Source organism: Tinamus guttatus, unplaced genomic scaffold, assembly GCF_059628265.1.
Source record: "Tinamus guttatus ecotype Peru unplaced genomic scaffold, ASM5962826v1 Tinamus_guttatus_pri_ptg000150l, whole genome shotgun sequence".
Classification (NCBI taxonomy): Eukaryota; Metazoa; Chordata; class Aves; order Tinamiformes; family Tinamidae; genus Tinamus; species Tinamus guttatus.
Window position 1 is genome coordinate 12,850,805 of NW_028288684.1, and position 27,294 is coordinate 12,878,098.

The window sequence follows — 27,294 nt, forward strand, 5'->3', positions numbered from 1 at the left end:
TGCCGTAAGGCAGTTTTCTGCTCTGGGTCAGATCCTCAGCTGGTGTAAGTAGCTGGAGCTCCTTTGTAAGCAATAGAAGGAGACTGCTGATTTGCACAAGCAAATGCTCTGGCCCCAGACTGTCTTACCGCTTTATGAAAATGGATTTGTTGAGTGATCTCTTGCTGTTAATGTCTGATCTGAGTTTATTAGCATCCTAATATGTCTTAGACAAGTGTTTTTTAATGGTGTTTTCATTTTATTTCTTAGGAGAATTTTATGTTTATTCTTTCTTTATTACTTAAATGCTGTATTTAAGAAACAAATTGTCCATTGAGACGGGTTTAGTGGAACATTTGTTTCTTTCTTGACAGAGTATTTCTCTGTATCTGTTAAAAATGGGAACAAAAAAGAACAGCATTTTATTTAAAGCTTTATGTATGAAATAACCAAGTCAATGTGCTTATGGGTAGAGAGCAGTTGGCAGGTAGGGGATTGCTAGTCCCTTAGTTTGAGCAAATGAATCAGAAAGACTGATGGCCTTTACCTCACTGCTATACATCAGACAAAACGTGCTCTTGGAGCTGCCTGGTATGTGGAAAAGAGGTTGAGAGAAACGTCTCGGGACAGTCCCCCAGTGCTCTTGCAACTCCCTGTGCCCATAGCTGAGTCTGGCATCGTGCTGGCTGCACCTTCCCCCCTCAGCTGCTAGGACTGGCAGATAGGAGAGAAATGACTGAGCATTGACTGACCGGTCTTCATAAAGGTAGGTGGGCTGTGCAATGTAGGAAGTTTGTTTTCATAACAGATCAAAAGTGAAGGTTTGAGGAATAAGGAATGGTTGAAAAGGAGCACTCTGTAAATGTAAAAATTAACCACTTAAGTAAGTAATTCAACACACAGGCCAGCAACTGATAGGACAGTAACGCAGAGCTGTTTATTAAAATAAAATAAAATAAAAGACATGAACTCTATTTACATCACTTAAAACTGATTTTAGTAGCAGAATTTGCAGCTGTTACTTACCAAAGAAGTTGTCAGTTATTTTACTGCAACTTATACTAGAAGATATTCAAGGTCATAGTTATGGCACTTCCTTAATTATAACCAAAGCTAAAAAGATCCCAGAACATTTTACCCCAGGACATCTAAAAATTGTTGTCATCATGTTGTCACTCACTTAACAGTGAGACTACCCTTGGGTGTCTGCTGTGAAGTTGGACTCCTGAAGGCTAGATCAAGAGAGATTTAAACTTTTCTTCTTTGATAGACTATTCTTGTGTGGTTTCCATGAGTGAATTGAGATAAAGTTTGCAGAACAACTGAAGCAGGTTGGAAGTGGAAAAAAAAAAAACACTTTAGAATTGTTTCCAGCAAATTAAGAAAAACAGAAAAATGCAATTTTGACATGAAATCTGTCATAAATCTTCTTTTCATATCTGTTCTGCCAAGCTGAGTCTGTTACTTTTCTTTCTTGTGTCAAACACATGAACTTTAAGATTTTTTTCTCTTTTGGGCAAGGATTCAACCTGGCAAGAATAAAGTGGCTCATAACTGCTATTTTCCTAGCCTTAAATGCTCGAGAAACATTTCATATTCCTCCTTTTTTTTTTTTTTTCTTTCCCCTGGAAACCAACCAAAGCATAGTTTTAAGCAGTGCTATGGTGATTGCTGAGATTAATAAAGCAAATCTGGAATGATACTATATTGTGTTAGACATTGACTTATTCAATTTTTTTTTTGTCTTGCTGAACTATAATTCTGGATGCAATCACATTTGCACAGATAACAGGGGAAGCCAGTTCTTTGGGTAGTCCCAAAGAGCACAAAGGTAATCTTTTGTGCTTAAAACATTATCTTGAAAGAAAGTCTGCCTTGGAAATGGTGTAGTCTGTTCCTTCTCCATTCAATAGCACAAAATGAAATGATGTGAGAATATTGCATTTATTGGACTTTCTCACCCTTTCTATCGCAATCATGTAGCCCTCTTATCAGGCTCCTCTCCTGGCCAAACAGCTGCTCAATGTTGTCTTACAGAGCAGTGAACGTGTAGCTGTGCCTCTGTAGCAGGCAGGAGCTGAGCATGTGATGCTGGTCGGTCGAGATCTGTAGCATCAATCCTTGCACAGATCTAGGGTGAGACAGCAGTGAAATAGCCCCTGTTGGCTTCTGCAGCCAATGTTGAGTAATATCTTCCTACCCACAGGGCTGCTTGGAGAGCAGCTGGGGGTCTGTAATTTAGGTCAAGAGGAGTAAAGGACAGTAAAAGATTCCTGCCTTAAATTCTCTGCCCTGACATCTACTGGCATTTCTCCTTAGAGTTAGGTTTTCGGCAAGAAAGAGAAAATTGCATTTGCGTTGTTCACCGTGTTTTTCTGGGAGTTTTAATATGAGGAGATGTTAATGTCTGCTCTTAATGTCATGTAATCTCATGTGTTCTGAAATCTTTGAGGCAGAAATGTGCTGCTCATGATCCTGCTTGCAAGAGCTGGAGACAAAACTGGCTGAATTTATCATTGTAACGGCTCAATTCTTTTTCTGACAAACGTTTCACTTAATCTGCAAAGGACAACTTTGAAGCTTGAATTTACTTCCAGTGCAATTACATTGGAGAATTCTGTTTTCCATTTAAAAGTGAGAGTTCTTTGAAGAAAGTGAAGGATTATTTAATTTCTTCATGATTGGCCAACACTCTGCTCAGCTCTGTTCGGAACATAAAGATAGATATTGTCTATTCCCAGTAGAGCCTTAGCAGAGTCCTAAAAACGGTTTTCTCCACGTAGATTTCAATGTGTTTTCTTCTACTCAAGCAATTTCTTTTGTGGCTCTAACTTCTTGCCAACAAAGTTAAAAGTATGCAAAAATATTATGATAGGTTTGAGAACATGTGCAGCAGATGGTTCCAGTTCCATTCCGATCACATGTTTTTCAGTTGAAAATATACAAGGTAAAATCTATTTAATGGTTGAAAACCCAGGAGGAACACCTCAATGTGCATCTTTGTTTTATTGGGACCTATTTTACCGGAAAAGAGTTCTCCCTTCTCCCCCAGTTAATATCCATTATTATTATTGCTATCATTATTGCTATTATGTTTAGTCACCTCAACAGTTTAACCAGTTTCTGTATAGAGAATAAAACTAACCTAATCCCTTGCTCCATCACTGGTATAGTGATCATGTATCCCTGGATCTTTAATTCTTCCATTTTTTTAATTGTGTAAACTATACATTTTTCACAGGAGAGTTTTTCTTTCACTCTTTTTCTCTCTCTCTCTTTTTTTTTTCTCTTTTTTCTCTCTTTTTCTCTCTTTCACTCTTTTTCTCACTTTTTCTTTCACTCTTTTTCTTCCACTTTCCACAGCACAGGACATAGTGTTGTTCAGGATCTCCAACTGCCCCCAAATTATTAATGAAATTGTTAAGTTCACATAGGAAACAATAGCAATGAGACATCTACTGCTGAATACAGAAAACTGTAACACAATAACCCTCCGTTCTCAGCATTACCTTTACCTGCACTTGCCCTTCCATGCTTCCATTCCCTCTCCAGCATCATGCAGTACAATTAGAAAGCAGTAAGATAGCAAAGTTTTGAACTAAATGGCTTTATTCATTTAATAAATATCAGTAAATATATTCCACAGGCAGAAATACAAATCAGTCAATTCGTATCATTCTCCGTTCTTGCCCTCACTTTTAAGCTGTGACCAGCCAACTTTGTACAGATGAAACACTGTACTGATAGAGCTGAACACAGGTGTCATGGATATAGCAAGGATTCCATGGGAGAGCGGTATCTGTTATGCCAGAATGGTCTCTTGGCGCTCTCTCTTCTCAGGCTCTTCTTTTTAGGTTCAAACACCCTCACATAGCCTCATAGGAATGTTTGAAATCACTTCCTCCTGGTAACTAGCCAAGCAGATGATTTTCCAGAAAGGACTTGGGAAGCTGGGGTGTGTAAATTGAACTTCTGGAGCCAACACCATTCCCAATTTTTGTTTCAACTTTCCATAATAAATATGTGGCTGTGCCAACTAGAAAGATGGCTTCTTACATGTGTCACAGCAGGTCACCAGTGTGAGGACCAGCAGCTTCTTCACAGCTACAGTGGATCATATATATTAGTGGTGAATGAACTCTCCCACCAGGTATTTTGACCAGATACAGTTTCATTGTCTGGTGAATGTCTAAGGAAGTCCCTAGATGATCCTCTGGTGCAAGAACACAGTAATAGAAGAAGTCTGTAGCCAAGAATTTTACGAATGTGCCTGGAAACTTTGTTAAATTGCAGTATCCATCCACATGACAGCTCTGCAGCATTCTGATGCCAAACCTCTAGAGAAAATCCCAGGCACTTGCAGAAATGCTCCTCTGCACTTAAAGCACTCAGTACTTTCAGCATGTTGAATAGAAATTGCTTTCCAGACTGGGAGAATGTTGTTTCCCAAGACAAGGGCACAGAAGTTTTGTCTAAATGAGAGAAAGCACTACCCAAGTCCAGAGAGGTATCCTGCGTCTGTACCTGTTGCCCAGGCTTGTGGCTTCCATTAGAAGAATACTCAGGTGTGGGGGAAGCTACAGTGACACACAGGATCACAGAATGTTTAAGGTTGGAAGGACCTCTAGAGATACATCTAGTCCAGTCCATCCATCAGTCTAGACCAGGTGTCCTCCAGTCTAACCTCCCAGAAACTCTGGACCATAAGGCACCTTGAAGCCAGAAAGCACAAAAATGACCGACTTCCGGAGTCTGCTCCAAGAACTGCTTAAGCATTTTGTTCTATACCCATTTTACTGGAAAATGTAAAAACTGTCTTGGAAGAATGCCTCAGAGTCCATGTGTACACAGTGAGCAGAGAAATATGGGCCTGAATTCTCTGTGTCAAACAAGAGAATCTCAACACGAGCCCTCACCTCCTTGCAAGAGATTTAGCTGCTTGGTTACTAGAGAAAAAGGAAAGCATTACCAGTGGTCATTAATACAGTGAGATCTGCCTGCCTGTTTTGTTTGGGAAAGAATGGATCCAAAACCATCGGTTCTGAGAGAGCAGAGACAAGCTCAAGCCCTGAAGAAGAGGCCCGAGTTAAGACACGGTCCCATCCTTAGCATTTCCTGGTGTTTAATTATAGACAGCTTGTTGCTGAACGTGCAACTTCTGGTAATTCTCAGTCCATAGACTGGCCGATCCTCTTCTCCCCAGATGTTTTACAGGGATCCTTGCCCCTGGCTTAGTGTTCTGGATCCTATTCCAGGTACCTAACCTGTGGGCACTTGGATCCTTTTGTTTTTATGCCATTAGCTTATATGCTGTCCCTAAGTACTCTGAAGCCTCAAAGCCAATGACAAAGCCAGGACAAGGAGGCAAGGACTGCTAGAACACTATTACCGATCTTTCCGTTATAAGAAGAGACCTTTCATTCTCTTCTAGGTATTTTGGATTTGGTGCTTCAATACTGACATAAGGAGTAAAGAAATTCAAATTACAAGAGAAAATTGTCTTGATCTGTCTTTTGAAACAACCTCTCCTTTTACAGCCTAATGCTGTAACTTACAACATTACACTAAGTAATTGCTTATCTATCTGCTACAATTTATTTAAGAAGTCTTTCCCCATTTGACCTGATTTTCTCTTTTCTTTCTTTAAAGAAATACCTGATCTTATTGACTCTTAGGAGTGCTTGACTCTGAAATAATTTCTAATACAATATCTGAAAACAAATTATCTTTTAGGATTATATTTTAGCCAGGCCACACTTCTGGAGCAAAGGTGTCCTCAGATCATTAAAAAAAAAGTAAAATAATAAGAGAAAAATAACAAATCAAAATGTTCTCTTTGCACCAGAAGGACACAAAGAAACCCACAACAACCTACTTACTTAATTCCACTGTTTTAACAGGAAAATTGGAGTGCCTAAATGCCAAAGCGTGGTATTGATACTAAAGTTGAATAGCAATTGAGCCTATACTTGGTATCATAATGAGGCAAAGGGGCTTCAGCATTGCAACAAATTTAATATATGCCACTCTGTTCATGGAGGTGTCAGCACTCAGTGCAAACATCTGCTCCAGTTACCATGTTTCCATTATGTTCTCTACAACACCAGGAAAGTCATTTTCTTCTTTTTTTTTTTCTCACAGTTTCATAAGGCTTTATGAATTTTTGTTCTCATTATGGGGTTATTTGAATTGTTTTTATTCCACATCCTCTGAGCTACACATTCCTGATATACACATTTCCTTTTTTAACACTTATTTATAGAATGCCAAGAGAAAAAATATATTCAATTTGCTGTTGGTGTAACAGCAGAGATGCATTGGAACATTACAACCCTAGAAAGAATTGGCATTTAACAAAGTTTTTATTTGTTGACCTAGCTAGGATATACATGTGTTATTTTTCTGTAGACACTTTTTCTTTAATATGAGACATTCACCATATTACCTCATGTAGAGCAAAATCTCTATCAAGAGTTCATGCAAAGGCAAATAATATAATTCACACAAAAAGCAAACATGTCACAAAGTTCAGTATCACTTTAAAAATATGTAAGAAATGGTTTTCTTGGTGTTCACCTGGAGAACACTATTCAAGTCTGAGCAAGATACACACCGAGGATGACACAGGAGAGCCACAGTCTTCATCTCACTGACTTCCAAACCTGCCTGTTCTTTGTTTGGGACTCTTTCTTTTAGTACTATATTCAGAATTTTGTTAATGTGGTGACTATTCCACAGTAGAAATATTATTAAATTAGGATAAAATAATACTTGTTATAGTGAGAAGCATGTAACAGTCTGTCTCTATGAATTATATGCCTGGACCTTCTTGTGAATTGCCCACTTAATATTCTCAGGAGTGGTGTTTGCTGAGGTACTGTTAAACAGTAGATTGAATTTGTAATGCCAAGACTCATGGGGTTTCTCTGCACAGAAACACACACAGATTACTAACCATTCTGTTACAAAATGGATGATGGCTTTGAATTGAATTTTAGATATATATTTTTTTATTATTATTCTCTGCTACTTTCTGCACCGGTATTCTATAATAGTATTGCTTTTTTTCAACTACAGCTCAATCTTTCATTGTTTTGATATACTCTATGCACATGATGAAGTATTCTTGCAAAAATCTCTGCATAGGTCTGAAATTCAGAGGAAGCTGAGTGTGTGCATGTAAGAACTGATTTTGACGTAACACGGCATCTTATGAGACAATGATAGCACAGGACATGCTCTGGATTAAAAATTTGATGATTTCAGAGTCTCTTTTATGCTGTTCATAAAAAAGAAGATGACAGTTGACAAGAGAAAGAACAAATACCTTGAGCTACTTATCTGAAGTTCAGTGGAAAACCAACCAGACTCACAGTCCTTCATCAGCTCCAGTTGGCTTTTGGTCCACTTCTTAATTGCTCACCTGCAAGGTGATACGTAATGCATGGGGTGGCGTTCAAATGCTCTTAGCGTATTTAGCAAATTCCTGGTCCAGCATCCTTAAGTATGTACTTAACTCTAAATGGGTATGTGGTGTCCTTGAAGCCATCCAGAGCACTGATGTATATAAAGCTGAGCACAACCCTAAGTTGTATTTTAGATTGTCTCTGTTGGCCTGATACACTCTTAGGTATGCATTATTACATGAAAATGGCTGTTTTCTCAGCTTAATGCCACCATTAGGAGATAATTTATAGTTTTTAGCTTGGTCAAGGGTGTGCTCTTCCTTTGTCATTTATGGTGATTCCAATCCTTTTTTTCCCTAAGATGTTCACACACTTGTGCAGGGCAGTTCTGAATTCTTGGAGATCTGTTGTGCAATTTCAGTAGAAGCAGCTGTATGTTAGGCCTTATAAAGGGCCAAGATTTCTAAGACACATGCTACCATACTATTTTCTTCCTTAGGAAGGAGTTAGGTGATGTTGTGTTTATTGGTTAGGATTCATTTTATTGTCTATATTAACTAAAAAAAAAAAACCCTTTTTTTAAAAAAAGTATTTTTAGCAAGGTACATGGCCTTACAAGTTTATATATTTCCGCTAAGCCATGCCCAACTATGAAATAGTGTATTTCAACCATGAAGACTGTCATCTGATTTACAGAGAACCTTATGGATCACAAATAAAGTTTCTCTGTATTTCAGAAGGATGGGGGAATAAAAAAGGAAATTAATATCTGAGCAGGCTGCTGTAGATACAGCTTGCTTGGCATGCATGTCCCCAAGATGAAATGATTTGTAGCCTGGATTCAAAAATGTTTTACTGTTATTTGCGTCTTACTCTGTGTATTCAGCTCTTTAGATCGGGCTAATTTTCAACCAACAGAACTGAAGAGCTATTATTCTCTCTGAAGGTTATCTCATTTGTTTAAAAACTGGTGGCAAACCATTGACCACTCTGTTTGTTTGATAGAGTAGCTGTGGGGGAGGAGAGAGTATCTGGGAAACTCCCACGTGCAAACTCCCACGTTTCTTTCCTGAACTTCATGTGCTTTCCAGCATTTGTCTCCTGATCTAAAATAGAGGAGTAGGTCATCAGCCTACCTTCTATGTGGTTTAAGATGGTCTATTTCTTGTCATGAAACCTGTTAGAATATGGTATTTTTTACCTCTACCTTTGAGTCAGATTTCGTTGAAGTTGGCCAACAGCTTTACATGTATAAGGGGAAGAAAAACAGAAAGAAACACATACACAGAACAACATCTTAGAAAGTGAGGCAAAAAATGTAGAAATATTAGAAAAGTCAAATAACCATTCCACAGTACTGGGCTGGTCTTTAAACAAGGTCCGTGTCTGAATTTTTAAGGAAGTAATTGGCACTTACAGACTCCTTGTTCTGTGGATGTCCAAGAACAGATGGCAGATTAGCTGTTATCAAGTAGTAATTGCATTTTGGTTTTGTTTTGATTTTTGGTGAAGGAATTCATTGTCTGTTGAAGGATAGTAGTAAAAGCAAACTTCTTTCTGTAGTTGGTATGTCATGATTGGGAGCTGTTTTAACAAGAATGTGTCAACACACTGCAAAAGCCTACAAAGAAATGCAGGCATCTAGAGCAAATAAAGGACTAATGTTGTGTTTCTGAATCTTACTGCTCATGCAGCATGACATTAGGAAAGTGTGTCCTTGCTGCAAAGGTGAAACATCGCATATGTTGTGCATCCACTTTAGGGAAAGTCTTCAGACAAGACTATTTTCTGAGCATTGAACTGAACTTCCCTCTGTGTTTCACACTCAGCTGCTCTCCATGTAGGGAGAGGAACACGAGCATTTCTGAAAACGCAGCTGTTTTTGAGCACTTCAGTGGGAGCTCCTCTACCATGGACAGCTGGACTCTCTTGTATAACAGTATGTTTAAAATTAGTGTTTGGGTGAGAATTAAGATGGGAAAAATGAGAGATTAGTTCTGATAAATAAAATATAGAGCAAGCTGCTTCCCAGTCAGTGTAGTCCCTCTGCTGGGGATTGCCTCCTTGAGAAGGATGTCTCCCTGCCTGCTTCTCACTCATTTTTCTTATTAGCGCTCCCACCAGATCTGTATGTGCAAGGATATCTTTGCAGCTTCTGCCATCTTCCTTGTTTTTATTGCTTAAATGCCCTCTGTTTTTGCCTTATGACTTAATGCTTTGTTTTATTCATTGTGAAATGATTTTATATGTTTTTTAGTAAATGTGACAGGCAGTGTATTACCCCCGTCACCTTTTATTTACTCCCATGAAGCATTTTGGAATACAGTTAGTACATGACATTGAGGACACTGTATAAAACTGCATCATGTTGCATTACAAGACAGGACAGTTCAGTGCTTCGAAAGAGGGTGTTTCAGCCTCTTCTTTTGCTTATATCTTTTCTCAAGTGCCTTTTTCCTGTCTTTCTCCATGGTCAGTATTTGATTTCCATGAGTTCCCACAAAGTATCTGCTGAGGATAATCCTTTTCTGCTTGGAAAGGTCTTGTCATTTTAGTTTCACATCTCACTTGCTCCAAGAACTACAGGAGTTGCTCAGATCACCTCAAGCTGTTTCTCAGATGCTTGGTGATTCATAAGGGGCCCACCTCCAGATGCTGGGTTTGCGCTGACTATGCACCTGTGTCTAACTCAGTGAGCTCGCCAAAACTGCACTTGAAAATCACATTAAAAACCTCTAGTGCATTTGCTTCCAGATCTGGCAGCTCCCATTCAGTAACTCATCACTTCATATGGTAATGTTGGATTGAATGAAGATTGGATACGGGGAGAGAAGTAAGAGGGAAAAGGATGGTTCTAAAGCTCTTGAAAAGTCAGGTGAGGGTTATGATGACTTTGCATTTCATCCTATATGTGAAGAGTTATAGAAACAGTATTATCAACTGTCTTAACTGTCTTATCTGTATGTCAACAGTCTTATCAACTAGGGTTTCTTCCAGTACAGAAAAGTGAAATCTTCTTACTGTAATATTTTTATATCTCTTATTTTACTATATTAAGAATTCTGCCCCTTTGCTACTTTCAAGCCTTCATTCTATAACAAGTTGCTGCAAAATTACCATATGTGCCATGATAGAGATTAAGCTTTTTTACATGTGCAGTTTTATTTCTCCATTTACCTGCTCAACTTGGATATAGCAGAGCTCTGCCAGACATCACATTTCGGTGCTGATCTAGTCAACTGTGGTCGACTTGCTGGCAGAACATCCCAAAATGAGTGACTCACATTTTAAGTTAATGAAAAACTGCAGTGCAGCCTATTTCCTTGGATTACAAGCATGCTAGTAACATACCTTCTCTACTGATCTGCTGAGTAAATCATACAGACTTTTTGTTTTGAGGTATATAAATGAGGACATTTAAAAATACTGTTTCTAGCATCCTAGTCTTAGCAGTTGAGAATTCCAGAATAAAACCTATCCTGTTTGGAAAAAGGGAACATTCCAAGTATGAATCGTGTTGAACCGCAGAGTGAAATGTGTGCTGATAATGGGAGAACTGCAAGAGACTGATGTTCAAGAAGGAAAAGTATAGGGTTCATCCTGTGTATGGGATGAATTCTGACATGTTTTAGTGCAGTAGCTTTTGCTCTGAATTATGTCGTGCTTGCTTCATTCAGAAGTTATGAATTTGCTTTCATCAAAACTGTTTTATTTTTATCCCTTTTCCCGGACATTTTGGAATCAGTCCTGTGAAATACTCTGTCCCCTTGGGTTTGCTAGGTACTTTTAGAGTTCAAAGATTCCCAGCAACTCAGTAGGATTGGCTGGACATTTTGTTTCATTCCAGATTAGGGGGGAAAAAAAAAAACAACAAAAAAAATGCAGCCTTATTATTTTCTAAGGGAAAAAAAAAGATTAAGATAAAATAAAATATAAAATATAATTGAGTGTAGATGCTCCTGATGAAAACTGCAACCAAACTGATGGGTAGGGTGGTCTCTATTTTCACTGGATTGTTATTTTTCCAATGTAAAATTGCTTGGTCAGAAAAAGAACAAAACAAAACAGCCTAGTTCTGCTCTTCATGATCTGCAGAGTCAAGGCTGTATTTACTTAGAAAGGGTGCGACAAGAAATGTGGTTTGGGACATTTCATCTTAAAAGAACGGATCTTAAAAAGATTTCACAGATAGATCTTTGGGGATAGTTTTTTACAGGGAACCCAGACTTTTATCTTCTAAGTTTCAGGGTTTTTGGAAACTAGAATTATTACCTTGTCAGAAGAGTACAATGAACTGTTGACACACTGCTATGCTGTGCTTACAGCTTGGTGCAGAAAAATATTTACAGCCAGGAACAAGTGAAAAGCAACCTGAAAAATAAATACACTTTCCGTGAAGTTTGTACCATTTCTCTTGGTTCCTGTTTTCCATGAGCCTTTACTAAATAAACAAATTGTTTTTATTTAGAAGGCTTAGCAGGCTTCAGTGAAACATTAGATTTTACTTTAAATGACAGGCCTTTGATTAGTGTGTGTGACGGATGGTTGTGGCCAGTCGCTTACTTCATTTTCTCATTGTTTCATGCTTCCGACATATTACTGGGCCATAGTTCTAAAGTTCTGTGGGACGTTTTGGTGGGAGAGGTTTTCATTCATAACTGCTTAGGAAAAGAGCATTGAAATTCTGAATTTTCTGCTTCTCTTCCTTTGCAGTCAGTTTAGTAGAAGGCACCATTTCTAAAATTCTGTTGATTGTAGTGGAAATGAAGGTTCACCTGACCTTTGGCGCAGCACTCGGGCTGATGATCAGTTTAAGATCAAAACACCAGAGCTTAGGTGTCTACACGAGAGCTAGCACCTGAGTTCCCATTAGCCAATGGAGATTCAATCAATACAGTTGGGTAGCTGAGTCAAGACCTCTCTTGCAGCATAGGCCACATTGACTGTGTTGAGGAGGGGCTCAGTATGGCCACACATAGGTGACCACCTGAGACAAAGCAGCTGATAGGAGGCTTATGCCTAGGCTGGACCTTCCCCATTCTCTTCTGGAGCAGCAGGAGGGGCAGCTGAAGACCAGACAGGAAACGGTTGAATTTATTAAAATGATGTTGGACATTTATCTCCCTGTGAGCAGCAGCACCTAGTCCTACAACTTTATGCATTACAAAGGGAACTTCGTAGCCATCTAGGTAGTTATCTTACATATGGAGCCTTACATTTAAATATCATAGCTGGGAGCGGAATCCCACCAGCAGCTGCATGTTACCCTGAATTCCTTTTCATCTCCAAAATTTCACCACATTAAAAGTGCCAATGTGCTAAAAACTAGTTTATGTAAGTTATTTGGTGCTGGGTACCAAATTCGACTCTCAGTAACAGCTGGGCAATCCAAGTGTACCGTGTAACACAGAAAACATTTTGACTTTCAGAGGGAGAGGTCTTCACTGGGAGAATTGCCACGACTGCTGTTTTCCTTGGAGCTCAGGATTTACAGCAGCTGGAGCTTTACCTCGGTACAAGTAAACGTTGGGAACAATTGAGTATTTGCACAGGCAGAAGTTGTGGAATTCTAATTAAGTGAGGACTTTGCTGTTCTTCTTGACATTTTTATTCAATAAAATGGTTGGTGGGCCGGATTCTGATTTCAGTTACATTGGTTTAAGTATAGATTAACAATTTTTATTAATGATCCATTGACATTAAAAGATTCATACATAAATGAAATCCAGGTGTGAACTGACACTGTGCTTGTGGAAGGGAACACTTAAGCACAGTAAGCACACACAGACCTGCACATACATCCCTGTAGCCTTGTTATTGCTGCTTTCTTCCCAAGGACATCCCTCCCTGGAGCACCATGTTGAGGAAGTCGGGTCATGTGCTGTCTTACTTTACTCTTTCTTGCGTCATCGTTGTCATGCTTCCCATTTCCATTAAGCTTTAAAATCTGTATTAAAACCAAAATGATGAGAGGGAAATTATATAATTGAGAGATGTAAAAGTAATGATATGCTTATTATAAAATAAAGAATTTATACAAAGAGTACTGTTGTTCTGATTTTTTAAAAGGGGTTTGAATTTATATATATATATATATATATATACATATACATATATATACACACTTATTTAACAATAACCGCTCCTAAACCCTACTTTTTATTGATTTTAAATGCAAGTAATTCGTGTTGTGTTATAAACTGTTGTGTTTTTTTGCCTTCCTGTAACTGGAGCAACATACTAATTTCTACAAGTTGTGACTACTAACAGAGAGCAATCACCTCACAGACTTGTACCGGAAAGAAGAGACCATCAGCGTGGCAGGAAACGGCTGCCTCCACAGCCCGCGCTTCCCAAGCAGCTACCCTCGAAACCTGCTGCTCACCTGGCGGCTGCACTCGCCCGAGAGCACGCGCATCCAGCTGGCTTTCGACAACCAGTTTGGACTGGAGGAGCCCGAGAACGATATCTGCCGGTGAGTGCCCCGCCATGTTGTGCAACATCCTCGCTTCACAAAATGGCCACTGCCTGTGGCTGCCGTCCACGGACAGCAGCGCTGAACAGGGCTAGGAGGGCCCTGCACTGCACGGCGGGCTGGGCAGGCCCACTGCCTGAATTTGCCTGTGATTCTTTAAATAAACCTAGTTGTGCTGGACTAGAAGCAGTTTTGGTGGGTTTCAGCCCTTGTGTAGTATTTTAAGTGCAAAGCACTTGTACACTTCTTGCCTCAAAACCAGCTGCTTAACAACACTGGTACTGCTTAAATAAGATTTTGTCTTTTGTCACTTCCGCCGGGTTCTAGCCAGGCAGAAAAAAAAAAAATTTTCAGGAGGCATAAGGCTCTGGGAGATACGTGTGTATGAATATGTGTGTGCTCAGCTCTTCAAATTAGTTGTTTGTCTTTAATGTTACTCTTCACTGGCACAGTTTCTTTTAAAACCCTTAAAAATAGATTCATAAACATTGGTATATTTTCAGCATACTCATACCAAGACAGACTGAACACTAGTATCATCTGGCAGTTTCAGCTTCCCCTTTTGAGCAGAGCAGCCGTAATCTCACTCAGGCCAGCTGGTTAACCCAGGGGGATAGCTGCGTTCGCAGCCCAGAGCTGAACCTTGCCAGCCCTTACTAACAGTATAAATCCATGTTTTATTTTTTGTTTTGTTTATATTGCTCTTACTCAACCATCTGATCTGTGGGGCAGAGCGGGCTCACAGTTCACATGTGTTCTTTAAGAGCCAGAGCGCTCAGCGCTGTTTGCATGCAAAGCTCAAATCTCGATTTCCAGCCCTCACCCCATCATGTTGTTACTCACTACCTTATTAATGCAGAGAACTATATCGTTAGGATTTCTGCACACCCCCCAGCTTATTTTACCATCTTTGTCTATTAATTGGTATTTATAGGGTCTGGCAACTCTGCAGGGTTCTTACAGGGAAGTTTTGTTTTCTTTTTGTTTTTCATTTTTTCTGCATTACCAATAGAGAGAACCATTTCTTCAGGTTTCTTTTCCATTTAATAATAAAAGAATGCAGCTTGAAACTGGCCCTCCTTCGCTGCATGTTTATTGTCTTGGCAGTGTCTGCTCTGCTCTGCTCTGGTGCTGCTGGTCTGAAATCAACAGCAGTGTAAGTAACAACCGTTACCTTCCAGTGCCACAAGAGAGGCTAATGCATACAGAAGCGGCCTGTTCATATTTACATAGGATAAACTATGGCTGACCTTAAATCATTTCAACCTTGAAACATAGGGCTAATTTACTGTGGCAAAAAGACGAAGTGTGCTCTTCTAAGTGCCATTAAAGGTGGTGACATGGTGAGGGGAAGTCATTATCGACATACTGGATTTTGACCATCTTGGAAAACAGTCTGCCTGCTTTTTCCAGAACAACTAATTTATGGTGCAGAGAGAAGGAAAGACCTTCCATAATCTATAGCGTCTATAAAAGCTGGAAAAATACCACATTCTTTTCTGAAATAGAACTTTCCCTGGAGTTACTGGAAGACTTTTATTTGCATAGTATTATTTCCAGAGTGAAGAATTTCTCATGGAGACAGCTTGTAATGGTTTTAGGATTGCTAAGTACTGTATACATAGTGAGTTTTTTTTTAAGTAAGATATGGTGGTATGTTTTTCAAAAGTAGGTACTTTCTTTAACTTTATACCCTGACAATATCTCTGGTACCGCTTTAAATAGATGGGGTCTCTACAACTTTGCTTCCTTTTGGCCTTATATTTTCTTCCAGAAATATCCTAATGTTTTCTTTCAATTTTTCACTAATGCTAATTATTGCAATTTGCATACTATTAGGACTGAAGTGATTGAAATTCAGTCAGGCTGAGGAATGAAAAAAACTATTTTTACCAGAGCTGTTTCAGAAGGATGGGAAATATTCAAGGTTTTACAAATTTTTCTAGTTGTGCTATTAGCACTTCCAAAGGCACTTGATAAGAGATGATTCTGAAAAGCAATTAAATTACCCAGCTTCTGAGTACAGAAACAACTGCGATTACACATATGTGCATGATCTTTGCAGCAAAGCCACTGCTTTTGAAAGCAGAAATGCTTCCTCTGAAGTCAATAGATTTGCACGAGTTTTGCTAGCAGGTGGTCGGGCTCCTGACCGCAGGAAGTGTAGGCCAGACAGGTAGTTTTCACTAAAGCATACAAGGTCATACTGAATCTTCCGCTGAAAAATTTGCAGCTTCTCATCTTACCGTAAGTGTTAACAGCCAAAAGGCCAGGCACGCTCAGTGTGTGCGTTGCAGGGTGAGAAGCCAGGCATGCGCTGCCGAGGGCAGGAGGTACCAGCGCTGGCTTCAGGCAGCCCTGAGGGTCTCTGAGCAAAGATGACCTTGGAGCACAGCCTCAAAGCTGCACACACCCGAGCTGGTCCCCACCAGGGCTGTGGTGCAGCTGTGGGGGTAGCCCCAGGGGGACAGCACGGGCAGCTGGGGAGCCAGGGTACCTTTGTGTGGAACGAAACATTCTTATGGCATAAAAAATGTGTGTTTCAGCAGAGTTTAGACAGATTCAGTGATTTGGTTATGGTAAATCTGTTATTTTCTGTTCTGTGTAATTTGGGGTTTGTGAGCATAAAAGCAGTAATGCTGATATTTTCAAGCTGCATGGTACTTACTTTGGTTTTCTTTTTTCACATGGCCTCTCAGCAGAAAAAGAAAACTAGGTCTGTTATTTACAGAGTTCTTCAGTTCCCACAAGCTGGGTAGAGAGGCAAGCATTTTGATCCACAGACCCAAGGGGATAGAGCAACTCTTTGATAACACATTTCTAGTAAGAATCAGTTAACAATATTAAATGCCCTTTTTGGAGCAACACATGCTTTGATAATAACAACCTTTCCTGAGTAAAGACCTCCAAAGTTTTAAGGCTTAACTGTACTGTGAACCTTTTGCATTTCTCATTCTCCTATCTATGAGCTTCTCCTGCCCATCTTGTCATCAGCTCTCCCTCCCCAGCTGCGATATGTGGGGCTTAATTCTCACTCCACTGACACTGAGGGGCTATTTCCCATACACTTAATAACACCAGGATTTTATTCTCTGACTTCCTTGTTATTCTCTAGCAACCCCAAGGAAATTCAATAAATGGCACAAGTCAGTGAATATATAGTGGTAATCAACGCTGCCGTTGTGTGGCCCTTCAGCTCTTCTCATATCCAGCAGCTGAAGTCCGGACAGAGATGATGCTTAGGCTGAGGGGCTGTGATATATATACCTGACAGCAAGCAAAGGTGTGACCTTGCACAGGGAAAAAAATACTGCTGCCTTTGCCACCACAGCATGGCAGGTCTGTTGTCCTTCCTACAGTGATAGTACCTGAGCAAATAGAGTGCAGCTATCCCTTGCTTCAGCTTATGGAAAACAGGCCAGTTGTTTTCTATTTGAAAATCTGAAACAAGTTTTTCCAAATGATCTAACTGGAACATCATGCCACCCACCAAGTATATTCTGGTTCCTAGCTTCTTAAAATGTCTTGTTGCAGGAAACCCTTTCTCCATGAAACTCTAAGTATGCAGAGCTTAGCCCTCTCCTTTCTGGGAGTTGTCATGATCGATGGGCAGCTCATGGGCTTGCCCCAGGGTGCAGGACAGGCCCCTCCTGTGGGAGGGCAGTGACCAGCACAGGGAGCCTCGGCGACCAGCACCTGCTGGGCTGCATGCTCAGCTCCTGGCCATCATGGCAAGGCTTCTTGTCAGCAAGGGTATGGGAGAGGCAGGGGCAGCAACTGCTTCTGAGGGTCCTAAAGGGCACCTCTCAGGAGCATCTATTCTCCCTTGCCCCGCATGCCTCTCCTGTTGCAGCGGTGGCAGCAGCCCAGCTCCCGCTCCACGTGGAAGGTATGAGAGGAAGGAGCTGCTGCAGGGGAACTGGGGACCACCAGAAAGGCCAGAAATGCTTGTGGCTGCTGGGCTTGGGTAACATGCCTTAAATAATATTTTGTTTAAATTCTATTTACCACATGGAACACCATGAGTATATTTAATACCTTTAAGTGCCTCACATTGCATTTTCAACATGGCAGAAAATATTGCCTGTCATGTTCCAAGAGTGAAAAAAGCAGCTGTTCACGTATTTGGACAGTAACTTGCAGTTTATAATATTTTGTGCTAGGGAAGTCTGTCCACCATTTGTAGTGGAGAACAGTGGACAGTTATCTTTGTATCTCAAACTGTGTTTCTGTCTGTTTGCAACAAATGCATGTAACTAGAGTTATCTATCAAACTGCCTCCCAGGTATGACTTTGTGGAAGTAGAAGACGTATCGGAGACCAGCACAGTTATACGAGGACGATGGTGTGGGCACAAGGAAGTACCTCCAAGAATAACCTCGAAAACAAATCAGATAAAGATTACCTTCAAATCTGATGACTATTTTGTGGCTAAACCTGGATTCAAGATTTGTTATTGCCTTGTGGTAAGTGACCTAGCTATGTAGTGGATGAAAGACAGATTGTAGTGTAACAAAACATCAGTAGTTGAAGACTGGGTGGTGTAGCTAACTGCATTAGAGCAAAACACTAATTGACTGAAAGTATTTTCATTCTATCAACTACATTAATACAGATCAAAGTAGTTCTGACATCCTATCATTAAATATAAAGTCAAGTGCAGGCCAAGATTTACACTAATAACATGTTTCAGCAGCACTAACACTTTCTGCACTGAGGCAGCACTTGCAGTGCCTTGACAGATGCCACAGAAATAGCAAAGAAATGGCTGCTTTATAAGCTCCTTTTTTATTTTAACTTGAGGTCAAATAAAATTACCTTCAGGGGTTATGGCTATGATTTTAGGTTAGATACAGAGTAGGCTATTCTAGATACAATATAATTCTACATGCAAGACACCGTGCTAAGACTCAGACAGTATTTTAACCTTATATAAATATGTCTCTCTGTGTATGCATTTGCATTACTAGCATATCATGTACAGTTTCAATGAGATGAAAAACCTCCTGGGTTTTTATTTTGCTTTTGTCTTTAGGAAGCAGGAATACTCATTACTCTAAGTAGATTTTGATACAAATATGTATTCCTTGTATTGTCCTGAATAATATTATAATGCTTTTGGTGCAGTGTAGCTCAAAAGAGGCAGATTTTGCACTGAGGAAATGGTAAGCAGTAATTTATTATACTGTCATCATTATGTTTGCATATCCATCAGAGTTCTCATTCCATTTTTATTCAGTCTACTGTTATTTAACAAGAGTAAGAAAGCCTGGAATAGCAATAACATTAATGTTGTAACAGGAGAAATCTGCTGTTTGAATCATTTTACTTCTGCCATTTGGGTTTGCATGCTGTAGAGATTGTGCTCTTTTGCATTTGTTAGGCTTCTAGTGGACTAGTACACTTCCAGTAAATTCGAAGCTTTGATTTACTTTAATTTAAAGGTAATCTACTAAGACTAAAATCAGGCTGAACAGTCTACAAAAGACCACTAGGCATAAGAATGAAACAGTGAAAAATCCACTCTTTACATTGCATTTCAGTGCTGCCGCAAAACCTCTGCTTCATTTAGTAAGCTTTATTCAAGACGACACACAGCCAGCCTGATAGTATTAGGTTTTCCAAAAGTGAATGTTATCATTCAAAACAGAGCATCTTCTGCTTAGAAAGCTCAAAAAAAAGCTATTGTATCTATCTGATTTCAGAACTGTGAACAGAGAATTTTACAGTCTAGCCAATATATTCACAAGAATATTCTCCAAGTGCAGTTTCTAAATGAAATATCCCCTTTTTTCTCTCTCGAGAGAACCATGCAGGTGATTAGTGGTGCTTGCATGTCACAGCAAAGCTGGAGAATGTACTTAGCTGATTTTCAGATTCCAAACAGTTCAACCTAAAATCTGCAGGATTAATATTCAAGACAGCCGGCCCTTATTTGATAGTCCCCACAGTCTCTTACAACTCCCTTCCCTTAGCAGATATGCTGAACACTGCTGACCCCTGAAGGTTGAACTCATTGTGCATTTGTAGGCAGCAAACCAGGGAGCATTAATGAAGCATGCAAAACATATGGTATTTTGTATCAGATTAAATGAAAGACCTTTAAATTGTTTCTTCCTTTCTTTTTTTTCTTTCCTTTGTGACCTTCTCTATGACAAGGCTATTTTGGGGGGTTGCTTGGAAAATTCTGTACAACATGTATGCAAGCCTTTAACTCTGTGCTTTTTTTTTGCATGTGTGTATATATATATATATGTATATATATCTTATATTTGGAGTTTAGCTCTGAATGGTAGTGGTTTGTTTGTATACCAGGCTCTGACTGATAATTTTCCAAACAAAATTGAACCAAGCAGCTCACTTGGATTTATGATCAACTGCATTTTCTGACTTTGGTGCCAGAATGACTGGGTAAAATTCTTTATTTTATGCATGCAGCCAAATAGCACCACAGCGCTGCTTGTCGGCACTCCAATTTAAGAATCTTCATTGAAGTCAATTAAGTTCACTTAATTTGATGAAGATCAAGCTTTACTTATTTCATCACTCTGTGAGGCACAAACGAGGGACCAGAGAGCTTAGCAGAAACATTCTTCATTATTTTCAGGTACATATGTTCACTCGTGAAGGGAGACTTCAGAGTGACCCTGGAAGATTAGACTGCAAAAATATGTTGATGATCTTTAACTGGGCAGAGTTCAAAGCCGTACAGATGTGTGGGAGTAATTAACTGCCCAAATACAAGATAAGGGACAACAGGCAAGGGCATAGATCTGTGGTGAAAACTGTGAGCATCTCAATGCAGTATTTAGCAACTTCTGCTTGCCAAGCCTGGTTCCCTCTGCCTTTTTTCTTACTCATGCTCTCCCTGCCTGGGAGAATGACTTTCCTGGAGCTGGAAGCTCCAAGGTGGAGCTGACACTTCATAATGCTGCCTCTTCCACTGCTTATTACTGAGTGTGCTGCACAAAGCTGAAGAGGAGTCAGTAGTGTCCTAGCCTCCCCAAGAAAGGACTCTGTCACTGTGGCAGTGCACAAACAGGTGAGTATTCACAGCTGGGGACTTGTATCTACTGGACATTTCACATTCAAAACCCAGAGCTGTAGCTGTGCAGTTTGTCAGCTTTACCCAAGCACCCATATGGAGAACTGACTTCCTCGAACATCTTTAAAATTGCCTTTTCCTTCAGGCTTCACAGACCTACAGCACAACTGCTCTGGAGGAAGCCCAGGACTGCTATTATGCATGAGCCTCACTTAGCTGCAGATTTGTTTGAAATGCCTCCCTGCCATTATCACTTCAAGTGCTCATTTCTCAAACAAATATTTTTTACATTTCTTCATTCAGTTACCATAGGAACATTAATTTTAGGTATACATAAGGTTTTACATAGTTATGAGAGGGAAGACAGGCACTGTCAGGAGGGAGGTCCGAGTTGCAGACCTTGAAGTAGATGATGTGAATATTCCAAATGGGTCAAATCTCCATTAATATGTAATTTCATTTCACTGTTGCTTTCTATGCAGTTACTTCAGCTGTACTTACTGTACTAAGGCTTGTAGCAAGTAAATATTCATTAAGTGCTGGAAATAAGTATTAGTTATTTTAAGTTTTAGCAAAGTAAATTAAACTATACTGTTACAATAAGTGAAATTAAAGAAGTGAAATTCTTTAGAGTTCTTTCCAGAATTGAATGTTAACAAAATTGATCCCCATATTTAACAAGTATGTTACCATAGCTATATACTATATATATATATATATATATACACACACTGTTCCAATAATAAAGGTGAATGTTTTCAATTAAAATTCCCAGCCCTGCACTAGAAAATATAGAGTCCCAACTGATAATTTGAACTATTAAGTTTGTTGTAAAAGACACATATTTGCTATATATTTATAATACTAAGTTTTATTGCCTTACCAATTGTTTTCTCAACCCTAAATAAAATCCATATTAGGGAACAAATCACTGTTGGAAAGAACTGCTTCAAGAAAGCTTGAAAATATTTAATCACAAACAGTAAGGCACTAGAAAATATGTATATATACAAAGACATATACATACAAAAGCGTAAGGTTAAAAACATGCATATGTATTTATTTTTACATTTTTTAATATACAAACACATACCCATATATATGCTTTTAGCTCTATTGTCTTTTGAATATATGTCATAATGGGGAAGCATCACATGGCTTTAACTATAGTCTTGATTTATCTTGGTATTGTAAACCAAAAATTACGTGCATGTGGTTCCAGGGAGAACTCCACAACTAACACAATTGTCCCAGGACTGTATGTCAGAATGATTAGTTCCTAAGTAATTTCTTCTTGTTTGAAATGACATTCCTTATATGCAGGAGTCTTAAAGAAATGAAAATTTTGTGTTTTGATTCATCATGTGGAATTTTGTGGTGAATTAGTTTTGCTAAACATTCAGGCCTTAGATTACCATTCATCAAAAAGAACATTTATCACAAAATGAGGAAACATACTACTAAAAATCAAGTAAAATATAAATACTTTCCACACACATACAAAAAAAAAATGTTGGGCAGAGAAACTTAGTTCGAGCACTAGGCTTAAACTGTTAAGTTCACGAAAATCAAAGCACTATCAGAAAATTAAAACATTCTGAGTAAGAATGATCCTCATACATGTAGTCATAGCTGAGATATTGGTCCCAGTGATGGACCAAATTTTGCAGATCTACTTGCGTAAGTAAGGCAACATCAGAATGCAATTTTTAAATAAATCCATAAATATCTGTCGACACTTCTTTGTAAGAGTTAACGTGATAACAAAATGATTCAGCTACCAGAGTGAATACAGATTTGTAAACACAATAAAGGATAATTAATTCTAGTCTGACCTTGTACATACATATCACCAGCCACAGAGCCTCATCTAGTTCAGTAGTTGTCTGGGTCTTTGCCGCTATACTTTTGTTTAAGCTTGTCACTTCTTTCCTGAAATAGACATTTCATTTTTGTCTCCAAGACAATATAGGCTGCCTGAAAATCCATATAATATATCTCATGTGACAACAGACCTGATAATGGTGCATGGATACCTTCTGCGCTCTTAGGTAGTCCACAGAAGGAATCCCAGGAAGCTGCTGGGAGAACAAAGGGAAAGGGAGGAAAATATGTTTTAGGTAATAAAGTGGCTGAGCATGAAATAGAACTCATAAAGAAGCAAGAAAAGGCATATCTGGAAACTTTATCAGTTGTTCTCCTGATATTCTTTCTCTGATTTAAGTTTTGATAACTTTTATATAATAGGCAAAAGGGATATTTTGATAAATACTACCCAAATGCAAAACTCAATAATATATATGATGAAACTTTTCTTAAGTACTGGCATAAAACTATTTTCTGTATTTTACTCAGGGCCTATCCTCATAAAATCAGCTAGAAGCTTGTCTTTAAAGAGTGAAACAATTAATTCCTTTCTAATTAGATAAAACTCCGAATCTTTAATATTCCTTCCTCAATTTAACATAAACAGGAGATTTACAAGATTATATATGCCTATTATGGTGTGGTTTTTTTTTATTTTTGGAAGGTGTTATAATATTTAAAAAAGCAATATAGACTGTATGTTAGAGACACTATCCTTCAATATGTCTTGAGACACAGAGCATCGTAGAGTTGCTGGCATATGGAGAGAAGTGTTTTCCATTTAATGAAGATTACAGAAAACGCAGCAATCCTAATCTGCTGCTTAGCTCATCTCAGAGAAAACCTGTACTTCACCAAAGTTTGATGAAGAAATGAGGGTTGTATGGTAAACAAGGTAAGTTTTATGACAGGCAAGAATGTTTCCATTCTTTTAGTGTTCAGAGCAGCATAAAAAGATCATAAAAGATGCAAAACTGGGAATTAGATAACTAGATAATAAGGATACTTACTTAATCCACCTGAGAAGACATGTCTGGATGAGCAGTTTTTCATTGGCAGGATGCAAAAGTCTTTGGTATCACTTGCTCCAGGTGTAGTTAATGTTCCTAATTAAAGGATTAATTCCAACATTTACATTAAATCAGCATCCTGAGGTGAAAAGTCTTGTCAGTGTTGAGGTTAGTGATCCACCTGGCAGCTGTCTGTGGTCTTTGAATCAGTGGGAGCCAACACTGAAGGGTACAGCCTGACCTGACTTTAGCTGGCCTGGCCCAGTTCTTAGCAGTCAGTTTTCCCAGTCTGTATCTGCTCCCAGGTCTGCCCTAGATTACAGTCTAATGTAATCATTTTCCTGTCAGGAACCTGATACAACTCTGGAGGCAGGATTAGGCTGGTAGGTAAAGCAGTAGTAGAATAGAGATAGGATGCTTGGGAAGACTGATTTTAAGGAAAGCCAGGTTCTCTTTTGAATGTCTGGTGTCTTCTACCTGGCTCCTTTGCTGCCAGGCCCAAGTTACTAATAAGGCAGTCCAGGTACTTGTAGTATGAGTCTCACCAGAGTTTATATTTAATTGGAAGTCTCCTTGTGTTGTATTGTAGTTTCTAAAGCCATTTTACATTTGAAATCATACTGATATGGGATTGGTGAAGAAAAGAAGGTTGCAGGATGAAGAAGAATCACCTACTAGCTTGAGGTTAGAGGATGCTACAAGTAAAAGAAGATGATTACGTTAGGTCTGGGTTTGCCATATGAAATCAAAAAGGCAAATCCAGGAACACTCATGAAACAGTAGCAGTGATAAAGATGAGGCAGGAGAGTTAATGCGGGGAATATAGTCCAAGTGCAGAAAAAAAAAAAAAGTTAATACAGATAGAGCAAGCTCATAAGTGAAGGAGGTAGGTCCACAGAGAGAGAGAGAGAGAGAGAAGGTAGTAGCATCCTTCAGTGAAGCCCAACGGCAGTGGTCAGAGAGGCAAAAGAACCAAACACATAAAGATCTTGAAAGCTGATAGTGGCAGGGGATGAAGTAGGAGAGTGATTGACATGATACATCATGAAAGATAAGGAAGAAGCAGCCTTTCCAACTTCACCAGGAAGATGACTAGGTATCCCTTTTTTATTATACTGAAGTGAAAGTAATTTCATTTAGACTGACAAGGGGAGAATGGCAAATAAGCGAACTTCATTCCCAAGGAAACAAAGGGAAGGATTTGTATAAACCAGAGGAGCTATGGCAGCATGATTAGGAAAGAAAGCAGTCAGATGAATCAGATGTTTCAACAGACAGGAACTATGAAAATAGTAAGGAGAGGGAGTAAGGACTAAGAGAGGAATGGAAAGCAGGTGTGAATCAGAAAGGAAGCAGAGCCATTTTCACATCAGTGTCTCTTGACGAGACCCCTGACTCTGGGTCCAGGAAGCAGTAGGGTTGGGTTTGGGATGTGTCAAAGATGAAAAAGGCATCATATGAGGAATTAGTTTCAGGCCAATTCCATTTGCCTGTTTGAAAAGCTACATCTTTAACCAAATAGTGTTAAGCACGATTGGAGAATTTGCCTCAGTTTGTGCCAGTGGAGGCTCAAGGACATGAAAATGTACTGCTTTATGTCTTCAAAGGATTACACAAGAACACGTATGTTATTTTCAAAACCAGTATCCTGTCCCAGATAACAGGCTCTAACAAGACTTTAAGAGCATTATTCACTTAGGACAGCTTTAGATTTTGAAGAGCTTCATTTCCTGCTGGCAGTGCTTACCTGCCTTAAGAATTCTTGAGGAAGCCAGTAATCCAAAGAGGAAATTTCTACTTTTTCAAGGTAAGTTGGAGATATAAAAATGAAAACAATCAAAAAGATCATTGTGCGCTGTACAGGAGGCTTACCTATGTTATGCTAAAAAAGTTTAGTTTTGTGGTGTTCTCAAAAGCCTCATAAACAACTATATAGAAAGTAAGGATAGAGATAAGGACTGCAGGAACGCTGCAGTTGTTGGCAAGTGCATAACACTGGCAGAATGCTGGATTTATTTATTGATTTTATTAAATGAATGAGTGAACCCCAGGCTCATAGCACGTGGCCATGATCTTGCTGCTGTGCTTTGTGCTTGACTGAGGGAATATGTGAAGGTTCATGGTGTGCTGTTTTTCCCTTAAGCTTGAATGTTCATGCTGCTTCCCCATTTGTAATCAATTCATAGTCCTTGCATAGCTGGATACTTCAGAATTCCTTCTGTGTGAAAGCTAATCTTCTCCCTGTTCTTCAAATGTCAGTTAGAGTCAAGGAGGCTCCATTAAATAAAAATAAAGGAGTACACTCTACAAATAGATTTCCAGTGAGCCAGAGTTTATGAATCACTGGTCAGGGACAAAATTTCCTCTTCAATGAAGAAGAAATGAAACCCATCTCAAAACTTCTTGGAAAGATCTTAAAATAATCACTGATGATGGAAGAAATAAATCAATAATTCCTAATGATAAAAAAGTCTTGTGAATAAGTTCTTGTGAAGCATCCTTCTGGGCAAGCTCTGGAGGTGTGGGTTAGACGAGTGGGTGGTGAGGTGGATTAAGAACTGGCAGGATGGCTGAGCTCAGAGGGTGGTGATCAGGGGTGCAGAGTCTAGTTGGAGGCCTGTAGCTAGCGGGGTCCCCCAGGGTCAGTCCTCGGCCCAGTCCTGTTCAATTTATTCATCAATGACCTGGATGGACAGAGTGCTCCCTCAGCAAGTTTGCTGATGATACCAAACTGGGAGGAGTAACTGATACCCCAGAGGGCTGCACTGCCATCCAGAGGGACCTGGACAGACTGGACAACTGGGCGGTGAAAAACCTCATGAAATTCAACAAGGCCAAGTGCAAGGTCCTGCACCTGGGGAGGAATAACCCCAGACACCGGTACAGGCTGGGGACTGACCTTCTGGAGAGCAGCTCTGCGGAGAAAGACCTGGGTGTCATGGTGGATGACAAGTTGACCATGAGGCAGCAGTGTGCCCTCGTGGCCAAGAAGGCCAATGGGATCCTGGGGTACGTTAAGAAGAGCGTCTCCAGCAGGTCGAGGGAGGTGATCCTGCCCCTCTACTCAGCCCTGGTGAGGCCGCATCTGGCGTATTGTGTCCAGTTCTGGGCTCCACAGTACAAGAGGGATGTGGAGCTGCTGGAGAGAGTCCAGCGCAGGGCTACAGGGATGATCAGGGGCCTAGAACAGATGTTCCCTATGAGGAGAGACTGAGAGATCCTGAAGAACAGAAGGCTGAGAGGGGACCTGATCACTAAATAAATACCTCAAGGGAAGGAGTGAAGAGGATGGGGCTGGCCTCTTTTCAGTGGTGGCCACCAACAGAAGAGGTAATGGCCACAAACTGAAACACCAAAAGTTCCACAGGAACTTAAGGAAAAATTTCTTTACTGCGAGGGTGACAGAGCACTGGAACAGGCTGCCCAGAGAGGTTGTGGAGTCTCCTTCTCTGGAGATCTTCAAAACCCGCTTGGATGCAGTCCTGTGCCACGTGCTCTAGGTGACCCTGTGTG

The 27,294-nt window shown here is 39.7% G+C and overlaps 1 protein-coding gene across 3 annotated transcripts in view; it reads left to right on the forward strand.

Moving 5' to 3' along the window:
* PDGFD (platelet derived growth factor D) overlaps positions 1-27,294 on the forward strand; it is a 139,736-nt gene that overhangs the window by 66,316 nt on the left and 46,126 nt on the right. For 2 of the 3 annotated variants that reach the window (XM_088522350.1, XM_088522352.1), the window contains exons 2-3: positions 13,656-13,860; positions 18,146-18,326. In XM_088522350.1, coding sequence (XP_088378476.1) covers positions 13,656-13,860; positions 18,146-18,326 — 386 coding nt within the window. The remainder of the gene's footprint in view (positions 1-13,655; positions 13,861-18,145; positions 18,327-27,294) is intronic. The other variant, XM_088522351.1, reaches the window with a different exon arrangement.